The 27,524-nt window shown below is 44.8% G+C and overlaps 1 protein-coding gene across 1 annotated transcript in view; it reads right to left on the bottom strand.

Annotated features, from left to right (window-relative positions):
• ggh (gamma-glutamyl hydrolase (conjugase, folylpolygammaglutamyl hydrolase)) overlaps positions 1-26,485 on the bottom strand; it is a 57,844-nt gene extending 31,359 nt beyond the window's left edge. The window contains exon 1 of the mRNA XM_072254494.1: positions 26,070-26,485. Within this exon, the coding sequence (XP_072110595.1) occupies positions 26,070-26,175 (106 nt within the window). The 5' untranslated portion in view covers positions 26,176-26,485. The remainder of the gene's footprint in view (positions 1-26,069) is intronic.
• Between the last annotated feature and the right edge of the window lie 1,039 nt (positions 26,486-27,524).

Genomic DNA, 27,524 nt, shown 5'->3' with positions numbered 1-27,524 from the left:
TGAGTCAGTGGTGGAGGCAGATACACTAGTGAAGTTTAAGAGTCTACTGGACAGGTATATGGAGGAATTTAAGGTGGGTGTTTATATGGGAGGCAGGTTTTGAGGGTCGGCACAACATTGTGGGCCGAAGGGCCTGTACTGTGCTGTACTATTCTATGTAACATTCGGTACTTCAGGGCTACTCCATCAGTGAGATGCTCGTTGATCAGAGTAGCTGAACTGGTGTCAGCAGCATAACCGGCTGAGGTGTCAACCGAGATGGTGAATGGGTCAGCTGAGGTGTGAAAGGAGCTGGTCGGGATATCGGAGGAGCCGGTTTGGGTACAGAGGAGCTAACTTGGCTGCAGACTGTGTTGTTGCCTGCTACTCTGAAGCATGCGAGTTGGTGCAGTATTGTCTAGGACATTTCACTTGCGATCGCAAGTCTCTGATGGTCAGTGATAACGTAAGTTGCCACAAGCCTGTTACCATTGTCTGGTGGAGGGACAGTTGACATGGGAGTTGTGTAACCTCAGCTTTAGCGAGAACCAGGACTCAAGCCTCAGGTGTGTCTGCTGCTGCAGACCAGGTGAGAGACGTAGTTATAAAAAAGGCAAGGCAGCGGCTAAACTTCATTAGGAGTTTGAAGAGATTTGGCATGTCAACAAATACACTCAAAAACTTCTGTAGATGTACTGTGGAGAGCATTCTGACAGGCTGCATCACTGTCTGGTTTGGGGGTCTACTGCACAGGACCGAAAGAAGCTGCAGAAGGTTGTAAATCTAGTCAGCTCCATCTTGGGTACTAGCCAACAAAGTACCCAGAACATCTTTAGGGAGCGCTGTCTCAGAAAGGCAGCGTCCATTATTAAGGACCTCCAGCACCCAGAACATGCCCTTTTCTCACTGTTACCATCAGGTAGGAGATTCAGAAGCATGAAGGCACACACTGAGTGATTCAGGAACAGCTTCTTCCTCTCTGCCATCCAATTCCTAAATGGACATTGAATCTTTGGACATTACCTCACTTTTAAAAAAATATATAGTACTTCTGTTGTTGCACATTTTTAAAAATCTATTCGATATACATAATTGATTTACTTCATTTATTATTAGTGTATTTATTAATTTTTTTTTCTCTGCTAGATTATGTATTGCATTGAACTGCTGTTGCTAAGTTAACAAATTTCACTTCACATGCCGGTGATAATAAACCTGATTCTCAAGAGTTTCCAGATTTTGAACTTCCACTTGTGAGGAAAGCATCTGATCAATCAGCAATTAATTGCCTCTGCCAGCAGCCTAAATCCTTAGTTTACATAAAGATTTGCTGGGTACTTCCAATTCTGAGCAACTTGGCAAAGGAGATTTAGGCCCATATTGGATTAAATTGTTATCAGCATATTTGATAAAAGTTGTTATTACATCTTGTTCATCATGTCAGCAGTTATGACATTTGTGAGTCTCACAGAGTTGCAGTTGACAAAAAATCACTATTGTAGGCTTAAAATGCGAGGATACCCATTATATCAAAAGAACAGGCAGGTGGGCAGAAGGAGTGAGGTGGCTTTGCTGGTAAAACTGAAATCAATGGGGCTTCAGCGATAACAGGTTGAGGCGAGGTAAGCTACTTGTGAGGAATAGGAAGTATATGTGTGAGGTCGGTGTTCTGCACTGGGTGTCAGATGTGGGATGTCGGGGAGATTCCCAGCCTCCTGGATGGCCACATCTGCACCAGGTGAGTTGAACCGCAGCTCCTTAGGGACTGGGTTAGGGAACTGGAGATGCAGCTCGACGACCTTCATCTTGTCAGGGATGGTAGGAGGCAATAGATAGGAGATATAGGCAAGTAGTCACACCGGGGCCTCGGGAGACAGATAAGTGGGTAACAGTCAGGAGAGGAAAGGGCAAGAGTCAGATACTAGTCCTGTGGCTGTCCCCCTTAACAATAAGTACTCCTGTTTGAGTACTGCTTGGGGTGGGGGGGGGGACCTACCTGGGGGAAGCAACAGTGGTCACACCTCAGGCACAGAGTCTGGCCCTGTGGCTCAGAAGGATAGGGAAAGGAAGAGGATGACAGCAGTGATGGGGAACTCTATAGTTAGGGGGTCAGACAGGTGATTCTGTGGACGCAGGAAAGAAACACGGATGGTAGTTTGCCTCTCAGGTGCCAAAGTTCAGGTTATTTCTGATTGTGTTCACGATATCCTGAAGTGGGAAGGTGAACAGCCAGAAGTACCAATGACATAAGTAGGAAAAGGGAAGAAAGTCCTGAAAACAGACTACCGGGAATTAGGAAAGAAGCTGAGAAGCAGGATGTCAAAGGTAGTAATCTCAGGATTACTGCCTGTGCCATGCAACAGTGAGTATAGGAATAGAGTGAGGTGGAGGATCAATGCATGGCTGAGAGATTGGAGCAGGGAGCAGAGATTCAGATTTCTGGATCATTGGAACCTCTTTTGGGGCAGGAGTGACCTGTACAAAAAGGACGGGTTGCCTTGAATCCGAGGGGGACCAATATCCTTGCAGGGAGGTTTGCTAAGGCTATTGGGGAGAGTTTAAATTAGAATTGCTGTGGGGTGGGAACTGAGCTGAAGAGACTGGGGAAGGGGCAGTTGGCTCACAAATAGAGAAAGCTTGGAGACATTACGAGAGGGAGGATAGGCAGATGATAGGAGAAGGGTAACGCTCAGACCGATGGTTTGAGATGTGTCTATTTTAATGCAAGAAGCATCATGAACAAAGCGGATGAGCTGAGAGTGTGGTTCAGTACTTGGAACTATGATGTTGTGGCCATGAGAGACTTGGATGGCTCAGGGGCAGGAATGGTTACTTACAGTGCCAGGCTTCAGATGTTTCAGAAAGGACAGGGAGGGAGGCAAAAGAGATGGGGGCGTGGCACTGCTGATCAGAGATAGTGTCACGGCTGCAGAAAAGGAGGAAGTCATGGAGGGATTATCTACTGAGTCTCTGTGGGTGGAAGTTAGAAACAGGAAGAGGTCAATAACTCTACTGGGAGTCTTTATAGCCCACCAAATAGTAACAGGGACATTGAGGAGAAGATAGGGAGACAGAGTCTGGAAAAGTGTAATAATAACAGAGGTTTCATGGTGGGAGATTTAAAATTCCTAAATATTGATTGGCATCCCTACAGCAATGGGTTTAGATGGGGTGGAGTTTGTTAAGTGTGTTCAGGAAGGTTTCCTGACACAATATGTAGATAAGCCAACAAGAGGAGAGTCTGTACTTGATCGGGTATTGGGAAATTAATCTGGTCAGTTGTCAGATCCGTCAGTTAGAGTGCATTTTGGAGATAGTGATCACAATTCTATCTCCTTTACCATAGCATTGGAGAGGAATAGGAACAGACAAGTTAGAAAAGCATTTAATTGGAGTAAGGGAAAATATGAAGTTATCAGGCAGGAACTTGGAAGCATAAATTGGGAACAGGTGTTCTCATGGAAATGTGTGGCAGAAATGTGGCAAATGTTCAGGGGATATTTGCGTGACGCTCTGCATAGGTACATTCCAATAAGACAGGGAAAGGATGGTACAGTACAGGAACCATGGTGTACAAAGGTTGTTGTAAATCTAGGCAAGAAGAAAAGAAGAGCTTATGAAAGGTTCAAAAGACTAGGTAATGATAGAGATCTAGAAGATTATAAAGCTAGCAGGAAGGAGCTTAAGAATGAAATTAGGAGAGCCAGAAGGGGCCACGAGAAGGCCTTGGCGAGCAGGATTAAGGAAAACCCCAAGACATTCTACAAGTATGTGAAGACCAAGAGGATAAGATGTGAGAGAATAGGACCAATCAAGTGTGACAGTGGAAAAGTGTGTATGGACCCAGAGGAGATAGTAGAGATACTTAATGAATACTTTGCTTCAGTATTCACTATGGAAAAGGATCTTGGCTATTGTAGGGATGACTTACGGCAGACTGAAAAGCTTGAGCATATAGACATTAAGAAAGAGGATGTGCTGGAGCTTCTGAAAAGCATCAAGTTGGATAAGTCTCTGGGACTGGACAAGATGTACCCCAGGCTACTGTGGGAGGCGAGAGAGGACATTGCTGAGCATCTGGCAATGATCTTTCAATTATCAATGGGGACGGGGAGGTTCCAGTGCATTGGAGGGTTGCAAATTTTGTTCCTCTTTCAAGAAAGGGAGTAGAGATAGCCTAGGAAATTATAGACCAGTGAGTCTTACTTCAGTGGTTGATGAGGAATAGTCAGCTTGGCTTGTCAAAGGCAGGTTGTGCCTTACAAGCCTGATTGAATTTTTTGAGGATGTTACTAAACATGTTGATGAAGGCAGAGCAGTAGATGTAGTGTATATGGATTTCAGCAAGGCATTTGATAAGGTTCCCTATGCAAGGCTTATTGAGAAAATAATGAGGCATGGGATCTAAAGGGACATTGCTTTTTGTGGATCCAAAATTGGCTTGCCCACAGAAGGCAATGAGTGGTTGTAGACAGGTCATATTCTGCATGGAGGTCGGTGACCAGTGGTGCGCCTCAAGGATCTGTCCTGGGACCCCTTCTCTTCTTAATTTTTACAAATGGCCTGGATGAGGAAGTGGAGGGATGGGTTAGTAAATTTGCTGATGACACAAAGGTTGGGGGTGTTGTGGATAGTGTGGAGGGCTGTCAGAGATTACAGTGGGACATCGATAGGATGTAAAACTGGGCTGAGAAGTGGCAGATGGAGTTCAACCCAGATAAGTGTGTGGTGATTCATTTTCATAGGTCAAATATGATGGCAGAATATAGTATTAATGGTAACACCCTTGGCAGTGTGTAGGATCAGTGGGATCTTGGGGTCCGAGTCCATAGGACACTCAAAGCTGCTGCGCAGGTTGACTCTGTGGTTAAGAAGGCACACGGTGCATTGGCCTTCATCAATCGTGGGACTGAGTTTAGGAGCCGAGAGGTAATGTTGCAGCTACATAGGACTCTGATCAGACCTCACTTGGAGTGTTGTGCTCAGTTCTGGTCGCCTCACTATAGGAAGGATGTGGAAACCATAGAAAGAGTGCAGAGGAGATTTACAAGGATGTTGCCTGGATTGGGGAGCATGCCTTATGAGAATAGGTTGAGTGAACTCGGCTTTTTCTACTTGGAGCAACGGAGGATGAGAGATGACCTGATAGAGGTGTATAAGATGATGAGAGGCATTGATCATGTGGATAGTCAGAGGCTTTTTCCCAGGACTGAAATGGCTAAAATGAGAGGGCACAGTTTTAAGTTTCTTGGAAGCAGGTACAGAGATGATGTCAGGGATAAGTTTTTTTTACACAGAGAGTGGTGAGTGCGTGGAATGGGCTGCCGGCGACAGTGGTGGAGGCATACGATACGGTCTTTTAAGAGACTCCTGGATAGGTACATGGAGCTTAGAGGGCTATGGGTAACCCTAGGTAATTTCTAAAGTAAGTACATGCTCAGCACAGCATTGGCAGCCGAATGGCCTGTATTGTGCTGTAGCTTTTCTATGTTTCTATGTAATAATAGTACATGTACTGAGCACCATGATAAAAAAAAAACATTTTTGCACAAATCTTAAAGCTCGGCTTAGAGCAGTCAACATTGACAGGGAAGCCTGTAAAGATAAGAATGCTGAACCAGAAAAGTTCCACCACAGAAAGATAAGAAGGCAGGCATGAATAAATCAAAGTTGAAAATGAAGCTGCTGACTGTAGAAAACATAAAGGAATTGAAGAGGTATTACACAGAAGCCCATCTTTAATTCCCCTATGTACTTGGAAGAAAGAAATTAAGCAGAGTAACAACAGCTTCTTCATCCTCAAAGATGTTCAGGGTAAAGTTACAGGGAGTTGATCTCAAAAAAGCTTGCTGAATCTGCCCGATCTGCAGTTAAAGGAGGTGAATCTGAGGGAGCAGCTCCGAGAGAGGAGGTTTCTTTGCTTCAGAATTCTTCATGATCACCTTCATATCCAGATCAAGTACCTCATCAAGTAAAATGAGATTTTCACCACAGTGCTACTGGGTGTTGGACTTCCTAACCAACAGACCTCAGATAGTCAGGATGCACAACCACACCCCCCTCCCCATCATCCTTGATCCTGGCGACCCCCAGGGCTGTGTGCTGAGCCCATTGCCGTACACTCTGCTCACACATGACTGCACAGTAATCACAATGTCAAGTTCACATGGGGCTCAGCACCAACAATGAGATGGCCTACAGAGAGGAGGACGAAGGACTCGAAGCCTGGTACCAGGCAAAAAGCTTCTTCTGTAATGTCTACAAGACAAAGGAGATGGTGAGCGCCTTCAGCAGAACTCACACCAGTCAGACCCCTCTTTACTTCAGCATTGGAAACTGCGAGCAATTTCACCCTCTTGGGAGAGCACATCTTGCACAACCTCTCACGGTCCCAGAACACATTCTACACAATCAGAAAAAGCTCACCAACACCTCTACTTTCTGAGGTGGCTGAAGAGAGCTGGACTTTGCACATCTATACTGATGTACGTCATTCTCAAGACAGGCAGTAGGGAGACTCCTGACAAGCTGCCTCATTGCTTGGTACAGAATCCGCACTGCAGTGAACAGGAAGTCAAAACTGCCCAATGCATCACCAGCACACCTGCCATCAAGGACGTACAGAAAGAAAGGTGTCTGAAAAAGGCTAGTAGCATCATAAAGCATCCCTCCCACACTGTTCATGGGCTGTCTGTCCCACTCCCATCGGGGTGGGGTGGGGGGGGGGGGGGCTATGCAGCATAAATGCCAGAACCACTAAACTCAAAAACAGCTACATTTCAAAAACAGCTACATTCCCCAAACAGTAAGGCTGATCAACACCTTCACCCACTGACCTAACCCACCACAGGCCCAACCACCACCACTTTATCATTTCCTGTCTGTCACCTTATGTACAGACACTCCTGTGCCTAGCGTCACTTCACGGACATACAATCAATGTACCTTATTTATTTATATTTAATGGGTGAAGTCAGTTGGAGCAATCGTCACAGGGGACTCAATAGGAGATACTGCAGCAGCAAAAGAGACACCAGGATAGTGTGTTGCCTCCCAGGTGCTAGAGTCCAGGATGTCTCTGAGTGGTTGCAGAATATTCTTCAACGGGAGGGTGAGCTGCCAGAGTTCATGCTATATATTGGTACCGATGACATAGGCAAGAGAGGGGTAGAGGTCCTGCTCAGTAAGTTTAGGGAGTTAGGAAAGAGGCTGAAAAGTAGGACCTCCAAGGTGGCAATCTCCAGATTATTCCCAGTGCAACGAGCTAGGGAAGATCAGAACAGGAAGATACCCGCAGACGAATGAGTGGCTGAGGAGATGGTGCAGGGGGCAGGGTTTCATGTTCTTGGATCATTGGAACCTTTTCCCGGGAAGGGGTGACCTGTACAAGTGGGACAGGTTGCACCTGAACTGGAGGGGAACTGATATCCTGCGAGGGAGGGTTTAAACTAGATTTGCAGGGTGCTGGTAATTGAAATGAAGAGGCAGAGGATGGGGGCGATTGGCACACCAGGAGCGACAGATTATAGTGAGTTTGTGAGAAAGGATAGGCAGATGATAGCGCAAAGATGCACTCAGCCAGATGGTTTCAGATGTGTCTATTTTAAAGCAGTGAGTATCATAAACAAGGCGGATAAATTTAGAGTGTGGATGACTATGTCGAACTATGACATTGTGGCCATTACAGAGACTTGGATGTCTCAGGGGTAGGAATGGCTGCTGAGCGTGCCAGGCATTCGATGTTTCAAAAAGCAGAGAGAGGGAGGCACAAGAGGTGGGAGTGTGGCATTGCTAATTAAGGATAGTATCACAGCTGCAGAGAAGGAGGAAGTCATGGAGGAATTGTCGACTAAGCCAGTATGGATACACATTAAGAAAGAGGATATGCTGGAGATTCTGAAAAGCATTATCTAAGATAATTCGCTGGCTCCGGACAAGATATACCCCAGGCTACTATGAGAAGTGAGGGAGGAGATTGCTGAGCCCCTGGTGATGATCTTTGCATCACCAGTAGGGATGGGAGAAGTACCAGAGGATTGGAGGGATGCAAATGTTGTTCAAAAAAAGTAGTACAGAGAACCCAGGAAATTATAGACTAGTAACTGGTCTTACTTTAGTAGTGGCCAAGTTGTTGGAGAAGATCCTGAGAGGCAGGATTTATGAGGATTTGGAGAGACATCATCTGATCAGGGATAGTCAGCATTGCTTTGTCAAGGGCAGGTCGTGCCTTACAAGCCTAAATGAATTCTTTGAGGATGTAACAAAACACATTGATGAAGGTAGTGTTTATGGATTTCAGCAAGACATTTGATAAGGCTCCCCTTGCAAGGCTCATTCAGAAAGTAAGGCAGCATGGAACCCAAGGAGACGATGCTCTGTGGATCCAGAATAGAACAGCACAGTACAGGCCCTTCAGCCCACAATGTTGTGCCGACCCTTAACCCCTACCTCCCATATAACCCCCCACCTTAAATTCCTCCATATACCTGTCTCGCAGTCTCTTAAATTTCACTAGTGTATCTGCCTCCACCACTGACTCAGGCAGTGCATTCCACGCACCAACCACTTTCTGACTAAAAAACCTTCCTCTAATATCCCCCTTGAACTTCCCACCCCTTACCTTAAAGTCATGTCCTCCTGTATTGAGCAGTGGTGCCCTGGGGAAGAGGCGCTGGCTGTCCACTCTATCTATTCCTCTCAATAACTTGTATACCTCTATAACGTATCCTCTCATCCTCCTTCTCTCCAAAGAGTAAAGCCTTAGCTCCCTTAATCTCTGATCATAATCCCTACTCTCTAAACCAGGCAGCATCCTGGTAAATCTCCTCTGTACCCTTTCCAATGCTTCCACATCCTTCCTATAGTGAGGCAACCAGAACCGGGACACAGTACTCCAAATGTGGCCTAACCAGAGTTTTAAAGAGCTGTATCATTACCATGAGACTGTTAAACTCTATCCCTCGACTTCTGAAAGCTAACACCCCATAAGCTTTCTCAACTACCCTATCCACCTGTGAGGCAACTTTCAGGCATCTATGAACATGTACTCCCAGATCCCTCTGCTCCTCCACACTACCATGTATCCTGCCATTTACTTTGTACTCTGTCTTGGAGTTTGTCCTTCCAAAGTGTACCACCTCACACTTCTCTGGGTTGAACTCCATCTGCCACTTCTCAGCCCACTTCTGCATCCTATCAATGTCTCTCTGCAATCTTTGACAATCCTCTACACCATCTACAACACCACCAACCTTTGTGTTGTCTGCAAACTTGCCAACCCACCCTTCTACCCCCATATTCAGATCGTTAATAAAAATCACGAAAAGTGGAGGTTTCAGACCAATCCTTGTGGGACACTTCTAGTCACAACCCTTCAATCTGAATGTACTCCCTCCACCATGACCCTCTGCTTTCTGCAGGCAAGCCAATTCTGAATCCACCTGGCCAAACTTCCCTGGATCCCATGCCTTCTGACTTTCTGAATAAGCCTACAATGTGGAACCTTGTCAAATGCCTTACTAAAATCCATGTAGATCACATCCACTGCACTACCCTCATCTATATGCCTGGTCACTTCCTCAAAGAACTCTATCAGGCTTGTTAGACATGATCTGCCCTTCACAAAGCCATGCTGACTGTCCCTGATCAGACCATGATTCTCTAAATGCCCAGAGATCCTATCTCTAAGAATCTTTTCCAACAGCTTTCCCACCACAGACGTAAGGCTCACTGGTCTATAATTACCCGAACTATCCCAACTACCTTTTTTGAACAAGGGGACAACATTCGCCTCCTTCCAATCCTCTGGTTCCATTCCCATGGACAACGAGGACATGAAAATCCTAGCCAGAGGCTCAGCAATCTCTTCCCTTGCTTCTAGGAGCAGCCTGGGGAATATTCCGTCAGGCTCTGGGAACTTATCCGTCCTAATGTATTTTAACAACTCCAACACCTCCTCTCCCTTAATATCAGCATGCTCCAGAACATCAACCTCACTCATATTGTCCTCACCTTTATCAAGTTCCCTCTCATTGGTGAATACCGAAGAGAAGTATTCATTGAGGACCTCGCTCACTTCCACAGCCTCCAGGCACATCTTCCCATCTTTATCTCTAATCGGTCCTACCTTCACTCCTGTCATCCTTTTTTTCTTCACATAATTGAAGAATGCCTTGGGGTTTTCCTTTACCCTACTCGCCAAGGCCTTCTCATGCCCCCTTCTTGCTCTCCTCAGCCCCTTACACTCCTTTCCTGCTACCCTGTATTCCTCAATAGACCCATCTGATCCTTGCTTCCTAAACCTCATGTATGCTGCCTTCTTCCACCTGACTAGATTTTCCACCTCACTTGTCACCCATGGTTCCTTCACCCTACCATTCTATATCTTCCTCACCAGGACAAATTTATCCCTAACATCCAGCAAGAGGTCCCTAAGCTTCGAGCACATGTCCACAGTACATTTCCCTGCAAAAACATCATCCCAATTCACACCTGCAAGTTCTAGCCTTATAGCCTCATAATTTGCCCTTCCCCAATTAAAAATTTCCCTGTCCTCTCTGATTCTATCCTTTTCCATGATAATTATAAAGGCCAGGGAGCGGTGGTCACTGTCCCCCAGGTGCTCACCCACTGAGAGATCTGTGACCTGACCCGGCTTGTCCACAGAAGGTAAAGGGAGGTTGTAGAGGGTTCGCATTCTGCATGGAGGTCGGTGAGCAGTGGTGTTCTGCTGGGATCTGTTCTCAACAAGTAATCTATTTTGAGTACTTTTGTGAGGTGGGGGGGGGGGGAGATGGCCTACCTGGAGGAAGCAATAGTGGCTTTGCCTCCAGCACTCAGTCTGGCCGTTGTGGCTCAGAAAGGTAGGAAAATGAAGAGAATGGCAGAAGATATACAGGACTCTATAGACAGGGGAACAGATAGGTGATTCTGTGGATGCAAAAAGGAAACATGGATGGTAGATTGCCTCCCAGATGCCTGGGTCCAAGATGTTTCTGGATGCGCCCACAGTGTCCTGAAAATGGAGGGTGAGCAGCCAGAAGTCATGGTACATTTTGGTACCAATGACGTAGGAAGAAGGAGGGAGTAGGTCCTGAAAAAAAATACAGGGGATTAGGAAGGAAGCTAAGAAGCAGGTCCACAAGTGCAGTAATCTCAGGATTGCTCCCTATGTTACAAAGCAGTGAGGATAGGAATAAAATGAGGTGGGAGATAAATGTGTGGCTGAAGAATTGGGACGAGGGCAGGGATTTAGATTTCTGGATAATTAGGACCTCTTCTGGGATAGATGGACCTGTACAGGTTGCACTTCAATCTGACGGGGACCAATATTCTTGCGAGCAGATTTATTAGAGCTGTTGGGAGTGGTTTAAACTAATATGGCTGGGGGATGGGATCCAGGATGATAGAGCAGAGCAACACACACAAAATGCTGGAGGAACTCAGAAGCGAGGTAGGAGTATTGCTGAGCCTCTGGCAATGATCATCAATGGGGATGGGAGAGGTTCTGGAGGATTGGAGGGTTGCGGATGTCCTTCCCTTATTCAAGAAAGGGAGTAGAGATAGCCCAGAAAATTATAGACTAGTGAGTCTTACTTCAGTGTTTGGTAAGTTGATGGAGAAGATCCTGAGAGGTAGGATTTATGAACATTTGGAGAGGCATAATATGATTAGGAGTAATCAGCATGGCTTTGTCAAAGGCAGGTCATGCCTTACAAGCCTAACTGAATTTTTTTGAAGATGTGACTAAACACATTGATGAAGGTAGAGCCGTAGATGTAGTGTATATGGATTTCTGCAAGGCATTTGACAAGGTACCCCCTGCAAGGCTTATTGAGAAAGTAAGGAGACATGGGATCCAAGGGGACATCGCTTTGTGGATCCAGAACTGTCTTGCCCACTGAAGGTAAAGAGTGGTTGTAGACAGGTCATATTCTGCATGGAGGTCGGTGACCAATGGTGTGCCTCAGGGATCCGTTCTGGGACCCCTTCTCTTCATGATTTTTACAAATGATCTGGATGAGGAAATGGAGGGATGGGTTAGTAAATTTGCTGATGACACAAAGGTTGGGGGTGTTGTGGACAGTGTGGAGGGCTGTCAGATGTTACAGCGGGACATCGAAAGAATGCAAAACTGGGCTGGGAAGTGGCAGATGGAGTTCAACCCAGGTAAGTATGAGGTGGTTCATTTTGGTAGGTCAAAAATCATGGCCGAATATAGTATTAATGGTAAGACTCTTGGCAGTGTGGAGGATCAGAGGGATCTTGGGGTCCGAGTCCATAGGACACTCAAAGCTACTGCGCAGGTCGACTGTGTGGTTCAGAAGGCATATGGTGAATTGGCCTTCATCAACCATGGGATTGTGTTCAAGAGCCACGAGGTAATGTTACAGCTATATAGGACCCTGGTCAGACCCCACTTGGAGTACTGTGCTCAGTTCTGTTCACCTCACTACAGGAAGGATGTGGAAACCATAGAAAGGGTGCAGAGGAGATTTACAAGGATGTTGCCTGGATTGGCGAGCATGCCTTATGAGAATAGGTTGAGTGAACTTGGCCTTTTCTCCTTGGAGCGACGGAGGATGAGAGGTGACCTGATAGAGCTGTATAAGGTGATGAGAGGCATTGACTGTGTGGATAGTCAGAGGCTTTTTCCGAGGGCTGAAATGGCTAACAAGAGAGGGCATAGTTTTAAGGTGCTTGGAAGTAGGTACAGAGGACATGTCAGGGATAAGTTTTTTTTACACAGAGAGCGGTCAGTGCGTGGAATGGGCTGCTGGTGACGGTGGTGGAGGCAGAATAGTGTCTTTTAAGAGACTCCTGGATAGATACATGGAGCTTAGAAAAATAGAGGGCTATGGGTAACCTGAGGTAATTTCTAATGAAAGTACATGTTCAGCACAGCATTGTGGGCCAAAGGGCCTGTACAGTGTTGTAGGATTTTCTATGTTTCTAACTCAGCAGGCCAAGCAGTATCTATGGAAAAGAGCACAGTCGACGTTTCGGGCCTGCTGAAGGGTTTCGGCCCAAAACGTCAACTGTACTCTTTTCCATAGATGCTGCCTGTCCTGCTGAGTTCCTCCAGCAGTTTGTGTGTGTTATTTGGATTTACAGCTTGGGCAGATCTTCTCTTGTTTGTGATAGAGCTGAGGATGACCCATCAGAGTTACAAATAGATAATGGGTGTAAAATGAATGTAAGGAACGACAAGCCAATGAGTGGACACAAATGCAGACAGAGCAGGGAGTTAAATTGTACCACAGAGGCAAAATTCAAAAGGGTGAAGAATGCAGGACTGAAGATGATGTATTTAAATATGCGTAGCATTCGGAATAAGTTGGACGAACTCCTGGCGCAGTTAGAGATTGGTCGGTACGACATTGTGGGCATCACTGAGTCATGGCTGAAAGAAGCCCATAGGATAATTAACATCAAAGGATACACTTTGTATCGAAAGGACAGGCAGGAAGGCATAGGCAGTGGTGTGGCTCTGTTGGTAACAGATGGAATTACATCTTTAGAAAGAGGTGACATAGGGTTAGAGAATGTTGAATCTTTGTGGGTGGAGTTAAGAAACTGCAAGAGTACAAAACCGATTATGGGAATGTAAGGAAGAACAAGCCAATGATTGGGTACAAATACAAACAGAGCAAAGAGTTAAATTGTTCCACAGGGGCAAAATTCAAAAGGGCAGGACAGAGATGCTGTATTTAAATATGCGTAGCATTCGGAATAAGGTGGATGAACTCGTGGCACAATGAGAGATTGGTTGGTGTGATGTTGTGGGCATCACTGAGACATGGCTGAAAGGCGGCCACAGTTGAAAGCTTCAGCCACCTCTGCTGTCATCCCCGCCAGTATCCTTCTCCAATCCACCTGGGCAAGATACTTTGTATTGAAAGGACAGGCAGAAAGGCAATAGTGTGGCTCTGTTGGTAAGAGATGGAATTACATCTTTAGAAAGAGGTGACAGAGGGTCAGAGAGTGTTCAATTTTTGTGGGTGAAGTAAGAAACTGCAAGGGTACAAAAAACATTCTGGGAATCACATAAAGGCTTCCAAACAGTAGCCAAGATGTGGGGTTGAGATTGCAAAGGGAGCTGGAAACAGCATGTAATAATGATAATGACACAATTGTAATGGGGGACTTCAATATGCAAAGGGATTGGGAAAATCAGGTTGGTGTCAGATTGCAAGAGAGGGAATTTGTTGAATACCTACGAGATGGCTTTTTAGAACATCTTGTGCTTGAGCCTACTTGGGGAAAGGCCATCTTAGATTGGGTGTTGTGTAATAACGCAGATCTTATTAGGGAGTGTTGGAGCATGGCCAAGTGGTTAAGGTGTTCGTCTAGTGATAAAAGGTCGCTAGTTCGAGCCATGGCTGAGGCAGCGTGTTGTGTCCTTGAGCAAGGCACTTAACCACACATTGCTCTGTGATGACAGCGGTGCCAAGCTGTATGGGTCCTAATGCCCTTCCCTTGGACAATATCGGTGGCGTGGAGAGGGGAGACTTGCAGCATGGGCAACTTCCAGTCTTCCATACAACCTTGCCCAGGCCTGCGCCCTGGATACCTTCCAAGGCGCAAATCCATGAGCTCATGAAACTAACGGATGCCTATAATTAGGGAGTTTAATGTAAAGGAATCCTTAGGCGGTAGTGATCTTAATATGATTGAATTCATACTGCAATTTGAGAGGGAGAAGCATAAGTCACATGTATCAGTATTGCAATGGAATAAAGGGAATTACAGAGGCATGAGAGAGGAGCTTGCCCAGGTGGATGGGAGGATACTGGCAGGGATGACAGCAGAGCAGAGATGGCTGAAGTTTCTGGGAGTATTTCACAAGGCACAGGACAGATATGTTCCACAGAGGAAGAAGTTCTCAAATGGCAGGGGTAGGCAACCATGGCTGACAAAGGAAGTTAGGGACTACATAAAAGCCAAGGAAAGGGCACATAAGGTAGCAAAAGTGAGTGGGAAGTTGGGTGATTGGGAAGCTTTTAAAATCCAACAAAAGGCAACTTAAAAAGCTATAAGAAGGGAAAAGGTGAAATATAAGGGCAGACTAGCCAATAATATAAAGCAGGATAATAAAAGATTTTTTCAGTTATATAAAGAGTAAAATAGTGGTGAGATTTGAAATTAGACCACTGGAAATGATGCTGGTGAGGTAGTAATGGGGGGGGGGCAAAGAAATGGATACATTAATGGATACATTGCCTCTGTCTTCACTGTGGAAGACACCAACAGTGTGCCAGAGGTCTGTGAGTGTCAGGGATCAGGAGTGAGTGCCATTGCTATTACAAAGGAAAAAGTGCTAGGCAAACTCAAAGGTCTTAAGGTGGATAAGTCACCTGGACCAGATGGACTACATCCCCGAGTCCTGACATAGGTTGCTGAAAAGATAACTGATGCATTGGTCATGACCTTTCAAGAATTACTTGATTCTGGCATGGAAAAATTGCAAATGTCATTCCACTCTTTAGGAAGGGATGAAGGCAAAAGAAAGGAAATTATAGGCTAGTTAGCCTAACCTCAGTTGTTGGGAAAATGTTGGAGTCTATTATTACAGATGAGGTTTCGAGGTATTTGGAGACCAATGATAAAATAAGTTAAAGTCAGCGTGGTTTCTGTGAATGAAATCTTATCTGTCAAATTTGTTACAGTGGGAAAAAAGGGGCCTTTTCTGGTTGGCTGCTGGTGACTAGGGTCAGTATGGGACCACTGCTTTTCATATTGTTTGTTGATGATTTAGATAATGGAATTGATAGGTTTGTGGCAAAGTTTGCAGATGATACGAAGATAGGTGGAGGGGTAGGTAGTGCTGAGGAGACAAATTGGAAGAATAGGCAAAATTGTGGCAGATGGAATAGTGTTGGGAAATGTGTGACAATGCATTTTGGTATATGGAACAATAGTGGAGACTATTATCTAAATGAGGAGAAGGCTCAAACATCAGAGGTGCAGAGGGACTTAGGAGCCCTCGTGCAAGACTCCCAGAAGGTTAATTTATAGGTTGAAACTGTGGTAAAGAAGGCAAATGCAATGTTGACATTTATTTCAAGGGGAATCGAATATAAAAGCAAGGAGATAATGCTGAGCCTTTATAAGACACTAGTCAGGCCGCATTTAGTTTATTGTCAACAATTTTGGGCCCCATATCTCAGAAAAGATGTGTTGTCATTGGAAAGGATTCCGAGGAAATTCATGAGGATGATTCCTGAAATAAAGGGGTTAAGATATGAGGAGCATTTGGCAACTTTGGGCCTGTACTCACTGGAATTTAATAGAATGGCAGGGGGGATCTCATTGAAACCTACTGAATGTTGAAAGGACTAGATAAGGTGGATATGGAGAGGATGTTTCCTATGGTGGGGGTATCCAGAACTAGAGGGCAAAATTGATGGATGACCCTTTAGAACAGAGGTAAGGAAGAATTTTTTTAGCCAGAGAGTAGTAAATCTGTGGAATGCTCTGCCACACACTGTGGTGGAGGCCAAGTCCATGCGTATATTTAAGGCGGAAGTTGATCATTTCCTGATCAGTCAGGGCATCAAAGGATATAGCGAGATGGCAGGTGTATGGGGTTGAGTGGGATCCGGGATCAGCCATGATGAAAAGGTGAAGCAGACTTGATGGGCTGAACGGCTTAATTCTGTTCCTATGTCTTATGGTTCTGGGACCCCTCCTCTTTAGGATTTTTATAAATGACCTGGACGAGGAACTGGAAGGGTGGGTAAGTAATTTTGCTGATGACACAAATGTTGCGGGGCCTTGTGGATAATCTGGAGGGTTTTCAGAGGTTACAGTGGGACATCGATAGGATGCAGAATGGGACTGAGAAGTGGCAGATGGAGCTCAACCTAGGTAAATGTGGTGGTTGATTTTGGTAGGTCAAATATGATGGCAGAGTACAGTATTAATGGTAAGACTCTTGGCAGTGTGGAGGATCAGAGGGATCTTGGTGTCCATGTCCATAAGACACCCAAAGCTGCTGTGCAGGTTGACAGTGTTGTTAAGAAAGCGTATAGTCTGTCGGCATTCATCAACAGTGGGATTGAGTTCAAGAGCCGTGAGGTAATGTTAGACCCCACTTGGAGTACAGTGTTCAGTTCTGGTCACCTCACTACAGGAAGGATGTGGATACTATAAAGAGAGTGCAGAGGAGATTTACAAGGACGTTGCCTGGATTGGAGAGTGTGCCTTATGAGAATAGGTTGAGTGAACTTGGCCTTTTCTCTTTGGAACGACAAAGGATGAGAGGTGACCTGATAGAGGTGTATAAAATGATATGAGGCATTGATTGTGTGGATAGTCAGAGGCTTTTTCCCCAGGGCTGAAATGGCTAATACAAAGGGGCATAGATTTAAGGTGCCTGTAAGTAAGTACAGGGGGGATGTCAGGTAAGTTTTTCCATACAGAGGGTGGTGGGTGTGTGGAATGCACTGCCAGCGAAGGTGGTAGAGGCAGATACAATACGGTCTTTTAAGAGATTCTTAGATTGGTACATGGAACTTGGAAAAATGGAGGGCCATGTTATAGGAAAATTCTAGGCAGTTTTTAAGAGTAGGTTACATGGTCAGCACAGCATTGTGGGTTGATACGCCTGTAACATGCAGTAGATTCCTATGTGTTATGTTATCTTATTATGTTTTTTGGGCATAGTTAGATCTAAAGTAACAATTATTTTGCTTTCCTTTAGCTGAGAAGAAGGGAGAGAAGAAATCGGGTAGAAAAAGTCATTTTTTTTTAAACACTGCTTGGGGAGAAGGGTCTGCACTGCACAGGCGCGTGACGTAGCGCGCCAAGGTTTAAAAAGCAGACCTCCATATACAGCGGCCATCGTTGTAGCGGACATCGTCGGAGTGGACTGAGTCAGAGTGGGACGGCTTTGGCTCAACAGACTTCGGCGAGAACAGGCAGAGGCCAGGGTAGGTTCCGGTAAGTTTTTTGTTCAGATTGTTTAGTGCAGTGAGAATGCCAGGCAGGACGTTGGAATGCTCCTCTTGCAGGCTGTGGGAAGTCAGGGAGCCCTCTGGTGTCCCTGACAACGACACCTGCAAGAAGTGCATCCAGCTGCAGCTCCTGACAAACCACGTTAGGGAACTGGAGCAGGAGCTGGAGGACCTGCAGATCATTCGGGAGAATGAGGAGATTATACATAGTAGTTACAGGGAGGTAGTTACGCCAAAGGAGCAGAGGACAGGAAATTGGGTCACTGTCAGGCGAGGGAAGAGGAAAGGGCAGGTAGAGCAGGGTTCCCCTGTGGCCATTCCCCTCAACAACAAGTATACCGCATTGGATATTGTTGGGGGGGATGACTTACCTGGGACAAGCTGCAGTAGCTGGATCTCTGGCACTGAGTCTGGCTTTGCAGTGCAGAAGGGAGGGTGGAAAAAGAGGAGAGTGGTAGTGATGGGGATTCGATAGTTAGAGGTGCACATAGGAGGTTCTGTGGTCGTGACAGAGAATCCAGGATGGTTTGTTGCCTCCCAGGTGCCAGGGTCAAGGATGTCTCTGATCGACTGCATGACATTCTGAAGTGGGAAGGTGATCAGCCAGATGTCGTGGTGCACATTGGTACCAATGACATAGCAAGGAAGAGTGAGGAGGTCCTGGAGTGTGAGTATAGAGAGCTTGGTAGGAAGTTGAAAAGCAGGACCTCAAGGGTGGTAATCTCAGGATTGCTACCTGTGCTAGGTGCCAGTGAGGATAGGAATAGGATGCTCTGGAGGATAAACAAGTGGCTGAGGAACTGGTGTAGGGGGCAGGGTTTCAGATTTCAGGATCATTGGGACCTCTTCTGGGGCAGGTGGGACCTGTACGATAGAGACGGGTTACACTTGAACCACAGGGGGACCAATATCCTTTCAGGGAGGTTTGTTAGTGCTATTGGGGAGGCTTTAAACTAGATTTGCAGGGGGGTGGGAACCAGAGTGCCAGAGCTGACAGTGTGGTGGGGGTGAAAATAAATGATGTTAAAAGTTCAAGCAAATCCGCTGATAGAAAGGTTGTGAGTGGTGGTAAAAATCTTCTGAGGTGTATATATATTTCAATGCTAGGAGTATTGCGGGGAAGGCGGATGAGTTGAGGGCGTGGATTGACACGTGGAATTATGACGTTATAGCAATTAGTGAAACTTGGCTACAGGAGGGGCAGGACTGGCAGCTTAATATTCCAGGGTTCCGATGTTTCAGATGTGATCGAGGCAGAGGAATGAAAGGTGGGGGAGTAGCATTGCTTGTTAGGGAAAATATTACAGCAGTGCTCAGGCAGGACAGATTAGAGGGCTTGTCTACTGAGTCCTTATGGGTGGAGCTGAGAAAAAGGAAAGGTATGGCCACATTAGTGGGATTGCATTACAGACCACCCAATAGTCAACGAGACTTGGAAGAGCAAATCTGCAGAGAGATAGCAGGCAACTGCAGGAAACATAAAGTTGTGGTGGTAGGGGATTTTAATTTTCCATACATTGCTTGGGACTCCCATACTGTTAGGGGTCTAGATGGTTTAGAGTTTGTAAAATGTGTTCAGGAAAGTTTTCTAAATCAATATACAGAGGGACCAACTAGAGGGGATGCAATATTGGATCTCCTGTTAGGAAATGAGTTAGGACAAGTGATGGAAGTCTGTGTAGGGGAGCACTTTGGTTCCAGTGATCATAACACCATTAGTTTCAATTTGATCATGGACAAGGATAGATCTGGTCCTAGGGTTGAGGTTCTGAACTGGAAGAAGGCCAAATTTGAAGAAATGAGAAAGGATCTAAAAAGCGTGGATTGGGACAGGTTGTTCTCTGGCAAAGATGTGATTGGTAGGTGGGAAGCCTTCAAAGGGGAAATTTTGAGAGTGCAGAGTTTGTATGTTCCTGTCAGGATTAAAGGCAAATTGAACAGGAATAAGGAACCTTGGTTCTCAAGGGATATTGCAACTCTGATAAAGAAGAAGAGGGAGTTGTATGAAATGTGTAGGAAACAGGGAGTAAATCAGGTGCTTGAGGAGTACAAGAAGTGCAAGAAAATACTTAAGAACTTAATCAGGAGGGCTAAAAGAAGACATGAGGTTGCCTTGGCAGTCAAAGTGTAGGATAATCCAAAGAGCTTTTACAGGTATATTAAGAGCAAAAGGATTGTAAGGGATAAAATTGATCCTCTTGAAGATCAGAGTGGTCGGCTATGTGCGGAACTAAAGGAAATGGGGGAGATCTTAAATAGGTTTTTTGCATCTGTATTTACTAAGGAAACTGGCATGAAGTCTTTGGAATTGAGGGAATCAAGTAGTGAGATCATGGAAACTGTACAGATTGAAAAGGAGGAGGTGCTTGCTGTATTGAGGAAAATTAAAGTGGATAAATCCCTGGGACCTGACAGAGTGTTCCCTCGGACCTTGAAGGAGACTGGTGTTGAAATTGCGGGGGCCCTGGCAGAAATATTTTAAATGTCGCTGTCTACGGGTGAGGTGCCGGAGGATTGGAGAGTGGCTCATGTTGTTCCGTTGTTTAAAAAAGGATCGAAAAGTAATCCGGGAAATTATAGGCCGGTGAGTTTAACGTCGGTAGTAGGTAAGTTATTGGAGGGAGTACTAAGAGACAGAATCTACAAGCATTTGGACAGACAGGGACTTATTAGGGTGAGTCAACATGGCTTTGTGCGTGGTAGGTCATGTTTGACCAATCTATTGGAGTTTTTCGAGGAAGTTACCAGGAAAGTAGATGAAGGGAAGGCAGTGGATATTGTCTACATGGATTTCAGTAAGGCCTTTGACAAGGTCCCGCATGGGAGGTTAGTTAGGAAAATTCAGTCGCTAGGTATACATGGAGAGGTGGTAAATTGGATTATACATTGGCTCAATGGAAGAAGCCAAAGAGTGGTGGTAGAGAATTGCTTCTCCGAGTGGAGGCCTATGACTAGTGGTGTGCCACAGGGATCAGTGCTGGGTCCATTGTTATTTGTCATCTATATCAATGATCTGGATGATAATGTGGTAAATTGGATCAGCAAATTTGCTGATGATACAAAGATTGGAGGTGTAGTAGACAGTGAGGAAGGTTTTCAAAGCCTGCAGAGGGACTTGGATCAGCTGGAAAAATGGGCTGAAAAATGGCAGATGGAGTTTAATACAGACAAGTGTGAGGTATTGCACGTTGGAAGGACAAACCAAGGAAGAACATACAGGGTTAATGGTAAGGCACTGAGGAGTGCAGTAGAACAGAGGGATCTGGGAATACAGATACAAAATTCCCTAAAAATGGCGTCAAAAGTAGATAGGGTCGTAAAGAGAGCTTTTGGTACATTGGCCTTTATGAATCAAAGTATTGAGTATAAGAGCTGGAATGTTATGATGAGGTTGTATAAAGCATTGGTGAAGCCGAATCTGGAGTATTGTGTTCAGTTTTGGTCACCAAATTACAGGAAGGATATAAATAAGGTTGAAAGAGTGCAGAGAAGGTTTACAAGGGTGTTGCCAGGACTTGAGAAACTCAGTTACAGAGAAAGGTTGAATAGGTTAGGACATTATTCCCTGGAGCGTAGAAGAATGAGGGGAGATTTGATAGAGGTATATAAAATTATGATGGGTATAGATAGAGTGAATGCAAGCAGGCTTTTTCCACTGAGGCAAGGGGAGAAAAAAACCAGAGGCCATGGGTTAAGGGTGAGGGGGGAAAAGTTTAAAGGGAACATTGGGGGGGGGGGGCTTCTTCACACAGAGAGTGGTGGGAGTATGGAATGAGCAGCCAGATGAGGTGGTAAATGCGGGTTCTTTATTAACATTTAAGAATAAATTGGACAGGTACATGGATGGGAGGTGTATGGAGGGATATGGTCTGTGTGCAGCTCAGTGGGACTAGGCAGAAAATGGTTCGGCACAGCCAAGAAGGGACAAAAGGCCTGTCTCTGTGCTGTAGTTTCTATGGTTTTTATGGTTTACACACTTACACTGTAAATGACATTAAATAATGTGGAATCTTCAATCCTGAACCTGAAACGGGATATTTCTGATTGCGTCCAAGATATCCTGAAGTGGGAGGGAGAGGAGACAGAGGTCGTAGTACATATAGGTACCAATAACATAGATAGGAAAAGGAGAGAGGTCCTGAAAGGAGAATATAGAGAGTTAGGAAGGGAGTTGAGAAAAAGGACTGCAAAGGTAGTAATCTCAGGATTACTGCCTGTGCTACGCGACAGTAAGAGTAGAAATGGAATGAGGTAGAGGATAAATGCGTGGCTGAGGGATTGGAGCAGGGGGCAGGGATTCAAGTTTTTGGATCATTGGGACCTCTTTTGGCGCAGGTATGACCTGTACAAAAGGGACAGGTTACACTTGAATCCTAGGGGGACCAATATCCTGGCGGGGAGATTTGCAAGGGCTACTGAGGTGACTTTAAACTAGAATGGTTGGGGGGTGGGAATCAAATTAAAGACAGTAGGAGAGAGGAGGTTAGTTCACAAATAGAGAAAGCTAGTAGACAGTGTGTGAAGGAGGATAGGCAGGGGACAGAGATCAGGAGCACTCAGACCAAAGATGTAGGGGCCAAGGAAGAAAAAGATAACAAAGTTGTTTGCACCATTTGGGATAAACAGAGAGTACGAGGTGGAAAGTTTCTTAAATGCATCTATTTTAATGCTAGGAGCATTGTAAGAAAGGTCAATGAGCTTAGAGCATGGATTGATACCTGGAAATATGATGTTGTAGCTATGAGTGAAACGTGGTTGCAGGAGGGGTGTGACTGACAACTAAATATTCCAGGACTTCGTTGCTTCAGGTGTGATAGAATAGGAGGGGCAAGAGGGGGAGGTGTTGTATTGCTTGTCAGAGAAAATATAACAGCGGTCCTCTGGCAGGAGAGATTACTGGACTCGTCCAGGGAGGCTATTTGGGTGGAATTGAGGAATGGGAGAAGTGTAGTGACGCTTATAGGGGTGCGTTATAGACCACCTAATGGGGACCGAAAACTGGAGGAGCAAATTTGCAAGGAGATAACAGATATTTGTAGTAAGCACAAGGTTGTGATTGTGGGAGATTTTAATTTTCCACACATAGACTGGGAAGCCCATTTTGTAAAAGGGCTGGATGGTTTGGAGTTTGTCAAATGTGTGCAAGATAGTTTTTTGCAGCAATACATAAAGGGTCCAACTAGAGAAGGGGCAGTGTTGGACCTCCTGTTAGGGAATGAGATAGGGCAGGCGACGGAGGTATGTTTTGGGGAGCACTTCGGGTCCAGTGATCACAATACCATTAGTTTCAATATAATTATGGAGACGGATAGGACTGGACCCAGGGTTGAGATTTTTGATTGCAGAAAGGCTAACTGTGAGGAGATGCGAAGGGATTTAGAGGGAGTGGATTGGGACAGTTTGTTTTATGGGAAGGATGTAATAGAGAAATAGAGATTATTTAAAGGTGAAATTTTGAGGGTACAGGATCTTTATGTTCCTGTTCGGTTGAAAGGAAAGGTTAAAAGTTTGAGAGAGCCATGGTTTTCAAGGGATATAGGAAACTTGGTTTGGAAAAAGAGCAGGATTTACAATAAATATAGGCAGCTTGGAGTTAATGAGGTGCTCGAGGAATATAAAGAATGTAAAAAGAATCTAAAGAAAGAAATTAGAAAAGCTAAAGGAAGGTACGAGGCAGCTTTAGCAAGTAAGGTGAAAATAAATCCAAAGGGTTTCTACAGTTATATAAATAGCAAAAGGATAGTGAGGGATAAAATTGGTCCCTTAGAGAATCAGAGTGGACAGCTATGTGCGGAGCCAAAAGAGATGGGGGAGATTTTGAACAATTACTTTTCTTCAGTATTCACTAAGGAGAAGGATATTGAATTGTGTAAGGTAAAGGAAACAAGGAGGGTAGTTATGGAAAGTATGACAATTAAAGAAGAGGAAGTACTGGCACTTTTAAGGAATATAAAAGTGGATAAGTCTCCGGGTCCAGACAAGATATTCCCTAGGAACTTGAGGGAAGTTAGTGTGGAAATAGCAGGGGCTCTGACAGAAATATTTCAAATGTCACTAGAAACGGGGATGGTGCCGGAGGATTGGCGTATTGCTTATGTGGTTCCATTGTTTAAAAAGGGTTCTAAGAGTAAACCTAGCAATTATCAGCCTGTGAGTTTGACATCAGTGGTGGGTAAATTGATGGAAAGTATTCTTAGAGATGGTATATATAATTATCTGGATAGACAGGGTCTGATTAGGAACAGTCAACATGGATTTGTGCGTGGGAGGTCATGTTTGACAAATCTTATTGAATTTTTTGATGAGGTTACTAGGAAAGTTGACGAGGGTAAAGCGGTGGATGTTGTCTATATGGACTTCAGTAAGGCCTTTGACAAGGTTCCACACGGAAGGTTAGTTAGGAAGTTTCAATCATTAGGCATTAATATCGAAATAGTAGAATGGATTCAACAGTGGCTGGATGGGAGACGCCAGAGAGTAGTGGTGGATAACAGTGTGTCAGATTGGAGGACGGTGTGTAGCGGTGTGCCTCAGGGATCTGTACTGGGTCCAATGTTGTTTGTCATATATAAATGATCTGGATGATGGGGTGGTAAATTGGATGAGTAAGTATGCAGATGATACTAAGATAGGTGGTGTTGTGGATAATGAAGTAGGTTTTCAAAGCTTGCAGAGAGATTTAGACCACTTAGAAGAGTGGGCTGAAAGATGGTAGATGGAGTTTAATGCTGAAAAACGTGAGGTGCTACATTTTGGTAGGACTAATCAAAATAGGACATACATAGTAAATGGCAGGGCACTGAAGAATGCTGTAGAACAGAGGGATCTAGGAATAATGGTGCATAGTTCCCTGAAGGTGGAATCTCATGTGGATAGGGTGGTGAAGAAAGCTTTTGGTATGCTGGCCTTTATTAATCAGAGCATTGAGTATAGGAGTTAGGATGTAATGTTGAAATTGTATAAGGCATTGGTAAGGCCAAATTTGGAGTCTTGTGTACAGTTCTGCTCACCGAATTATAGGAAAGTTGTCAATAAAATTGAGAGAGTACAGAGGAGGTTTACTAAAATGTTGCCTGGGTTTCATCTCCTAAGTTACAGAGAAAGGTTGAACAAGTTAGGGCTTTATTCTTTGGAGCGTAGAAGGTTGAGAGGGGACTTGATAGAGGTGCTTAAAATTATGAGGGGGATTGATAGAGTTGACGTGGATAGGCTTTTTTCCATTGAGACTGGGGGAGATTCAAACAAGAGGACATGAGTTGAGAGTTAAAGGGCAAAAGTTTAGGAGTAACATGAGGGGGAACTTTTTTACTCAGAGAGTGGTAGCTGTGTGGAACGAGCTTTCAGCTGAAGTGGTTGAGGCAGGTTCGACGTTGTCGTTTAAAGTTAAATTCGATAGATAAACGGACAGGAAGGGAATGGAGAGTTATGGACCGAGTGCAAGTCGGTGGGACTAGGTGAGAGGAGGAGTTCGGCACGGACTAGAAGGGCCGAGATGGCCTGTTTCCGTGCTGTAATTGTTATATGGTTATATGTTATATGATTCTTCTAAAAGGTTCACCGCGAGAGGATGACCCAGCAACAGCCTTGTAACTAACTATGTTAAGGTTCTGCTGGTCCTTCTCTATCACAGAGGTTCTGGGCGACAAGTTTGAGAGTCTGAATCAGCCACTGACCATGCATGCAACAAATTCCATCCGTTCCCTTGAGATACAAAAAAATCGCAGAAATTACGGCTCTTTGGCGCTGGATGGGCCTGCACACACCAAAAGGTTGCGGAGGGAAATGAGGAGACGACCTTTGGAGTCGGCAATCCGTTCACTATCCATTCCCCCCCCCCCACACACACACACACACCCCTCCATGCCCCCATAATTGATTGGTGTTGCCTGATCTGCTGGGTTCCTCCAGCAATTTGCTTTTAGGTGAGTCATTTAAAAATAATAAATCAAACTGTGAGCATTCCCGGCGGTGTCAGAGCACGTAACGATAGGCTGTAAACGTCGGTAGAAAGCTGAGTTGGCTTTCTGATTGGGAGTGACTCGAAAAAAAGAAACAAATATCCTTGCACAATCACCAGTTCTCGTTATTTTCACTGCGAGCAATGGCCGGTTGTGAAGAACTCGCCTCTCTTACCGATTAGGGGTCGCTGGTTGATCGCGGCAGCCCAAAGTGTCCGCCCTCGCAGAGCCACGGAGACACACAGCAGAAGTACAAATGTGTGCGGCCGGAGAATATCCATTATCCCTTTACGAAAATATCGACACAAGTTCAGAGCTGTTGCGAGGAGGTTTTCTATAAACCAAATTCACGACAGCTGAATTCCCGCAGCCTAATGCCCACCCAGACTGCTTGCTCAGCGGAGTTTGAGTAACCGTTCCGCACTTCCGTCCTACGAGCACTACCTTAAGAAATCGAGATCCGCTGTCAAAAGCGAAATTAAATCAATCACATGCTCAAAAAGCCAAAAGGTCACGACACGGAAGAGCCCATTTAATCCCCCCCACCATCACCGCACAAGAAAGCAGCGTCCATCATCACAGACTGGATCAGGAACAGTTACGCACCGGAACCAGCAGGGATAACTTGACTCTCCTCAACACGGAAATGATCACTGAATACAATGTATGGACTCACTTTCAAGGACTTTGCATCTCATGTTCTCGGTATTACTTACTTATTGTTGTGGTTTTAGTTTTCTCAGTTCAAGCTGGTAAATCCCTGAGGAACGGGCATAGCTATGCACGCTCATTTGTCAATTGGTAGGAACTTTCGGACTATTCTAGTGATGTTTAGTATTGTGGGTTTCAGAAGATTTATATAGATATTACTGTGTGGCCCTAATTGTTTAATGCTATTCTGTAGTGCCTTTGGGATGACACCGACTGTAGATATTACTATTGGGACAATATCTACCCTGTTCATTTTCCAAATACTTCCAAATTCCTATTTTAATTCAGCATGCTTCTGGTGTTTTTCACTTATTGATTTCTGTATATTATATGTGTTTGGAATGGCTGTATCTATTAAATAAGTTGTTCTTGCTTGCTCACCCTGTATTATTATATCTGGACTGTTATTATGCATTGTCCTGTCTGTAATAACTGATCGGTTATAATATAATTTGGGGCATTCTGACTATTATTATTATTATATTATCTGTTTTTTCCTATTTGCAGAATGTGTCTTCCTTTGCACATCTGTTGTTTATCAGTCTTTGTTAGTATGTAGATCTTCTTTGATTCCATTGCATTTATTTGTAAACTAGACAGCGGGGTGACCCGTTGGGGCACCCTTTGAGAGAAGGGTAGTGCAGTCTGATGTGACCAGAATGAACATTAAATTTTCCTGAATGCTATTGGTATCACTTTGCTTTGGAAAGTGAAGAAGAAAACCTCAGTTTATTAAAGAAGAACAATGTGTAGCAAGGCAAATATAGCTCCTCCTCGTTTAATGAAGGACACTTTTGATGGCATCATTTCTGGTTGATTTGGCACCCTTGTGCCTCCCGTTGTCATTCTGGAGATGTGCAGTCCTTTCATCTCTTCTGCTGTTTGTTGTTTGTCTCTGATCCTGGAGACGTGGATTTCT

This window comes from Mobula birostris, chromosome 1 (assembly GCF_030028105.1).
Source record: "Mobula birostris isolate sMobBir1 chromosome 1, sMobBir1.hap1, whole genome shotgun sequence".
Lineage (NCBI taxonomy): Eukaryota > Metazoa > Chordata > Chondrichthyes > Myliobatiformes > Myliobatidae > Mobula > Mobula birostris.
Note: the sequence above shows the minus strand (reverse complement) of the source record. Positions and strands in the feature narration are given on the sequence as shown.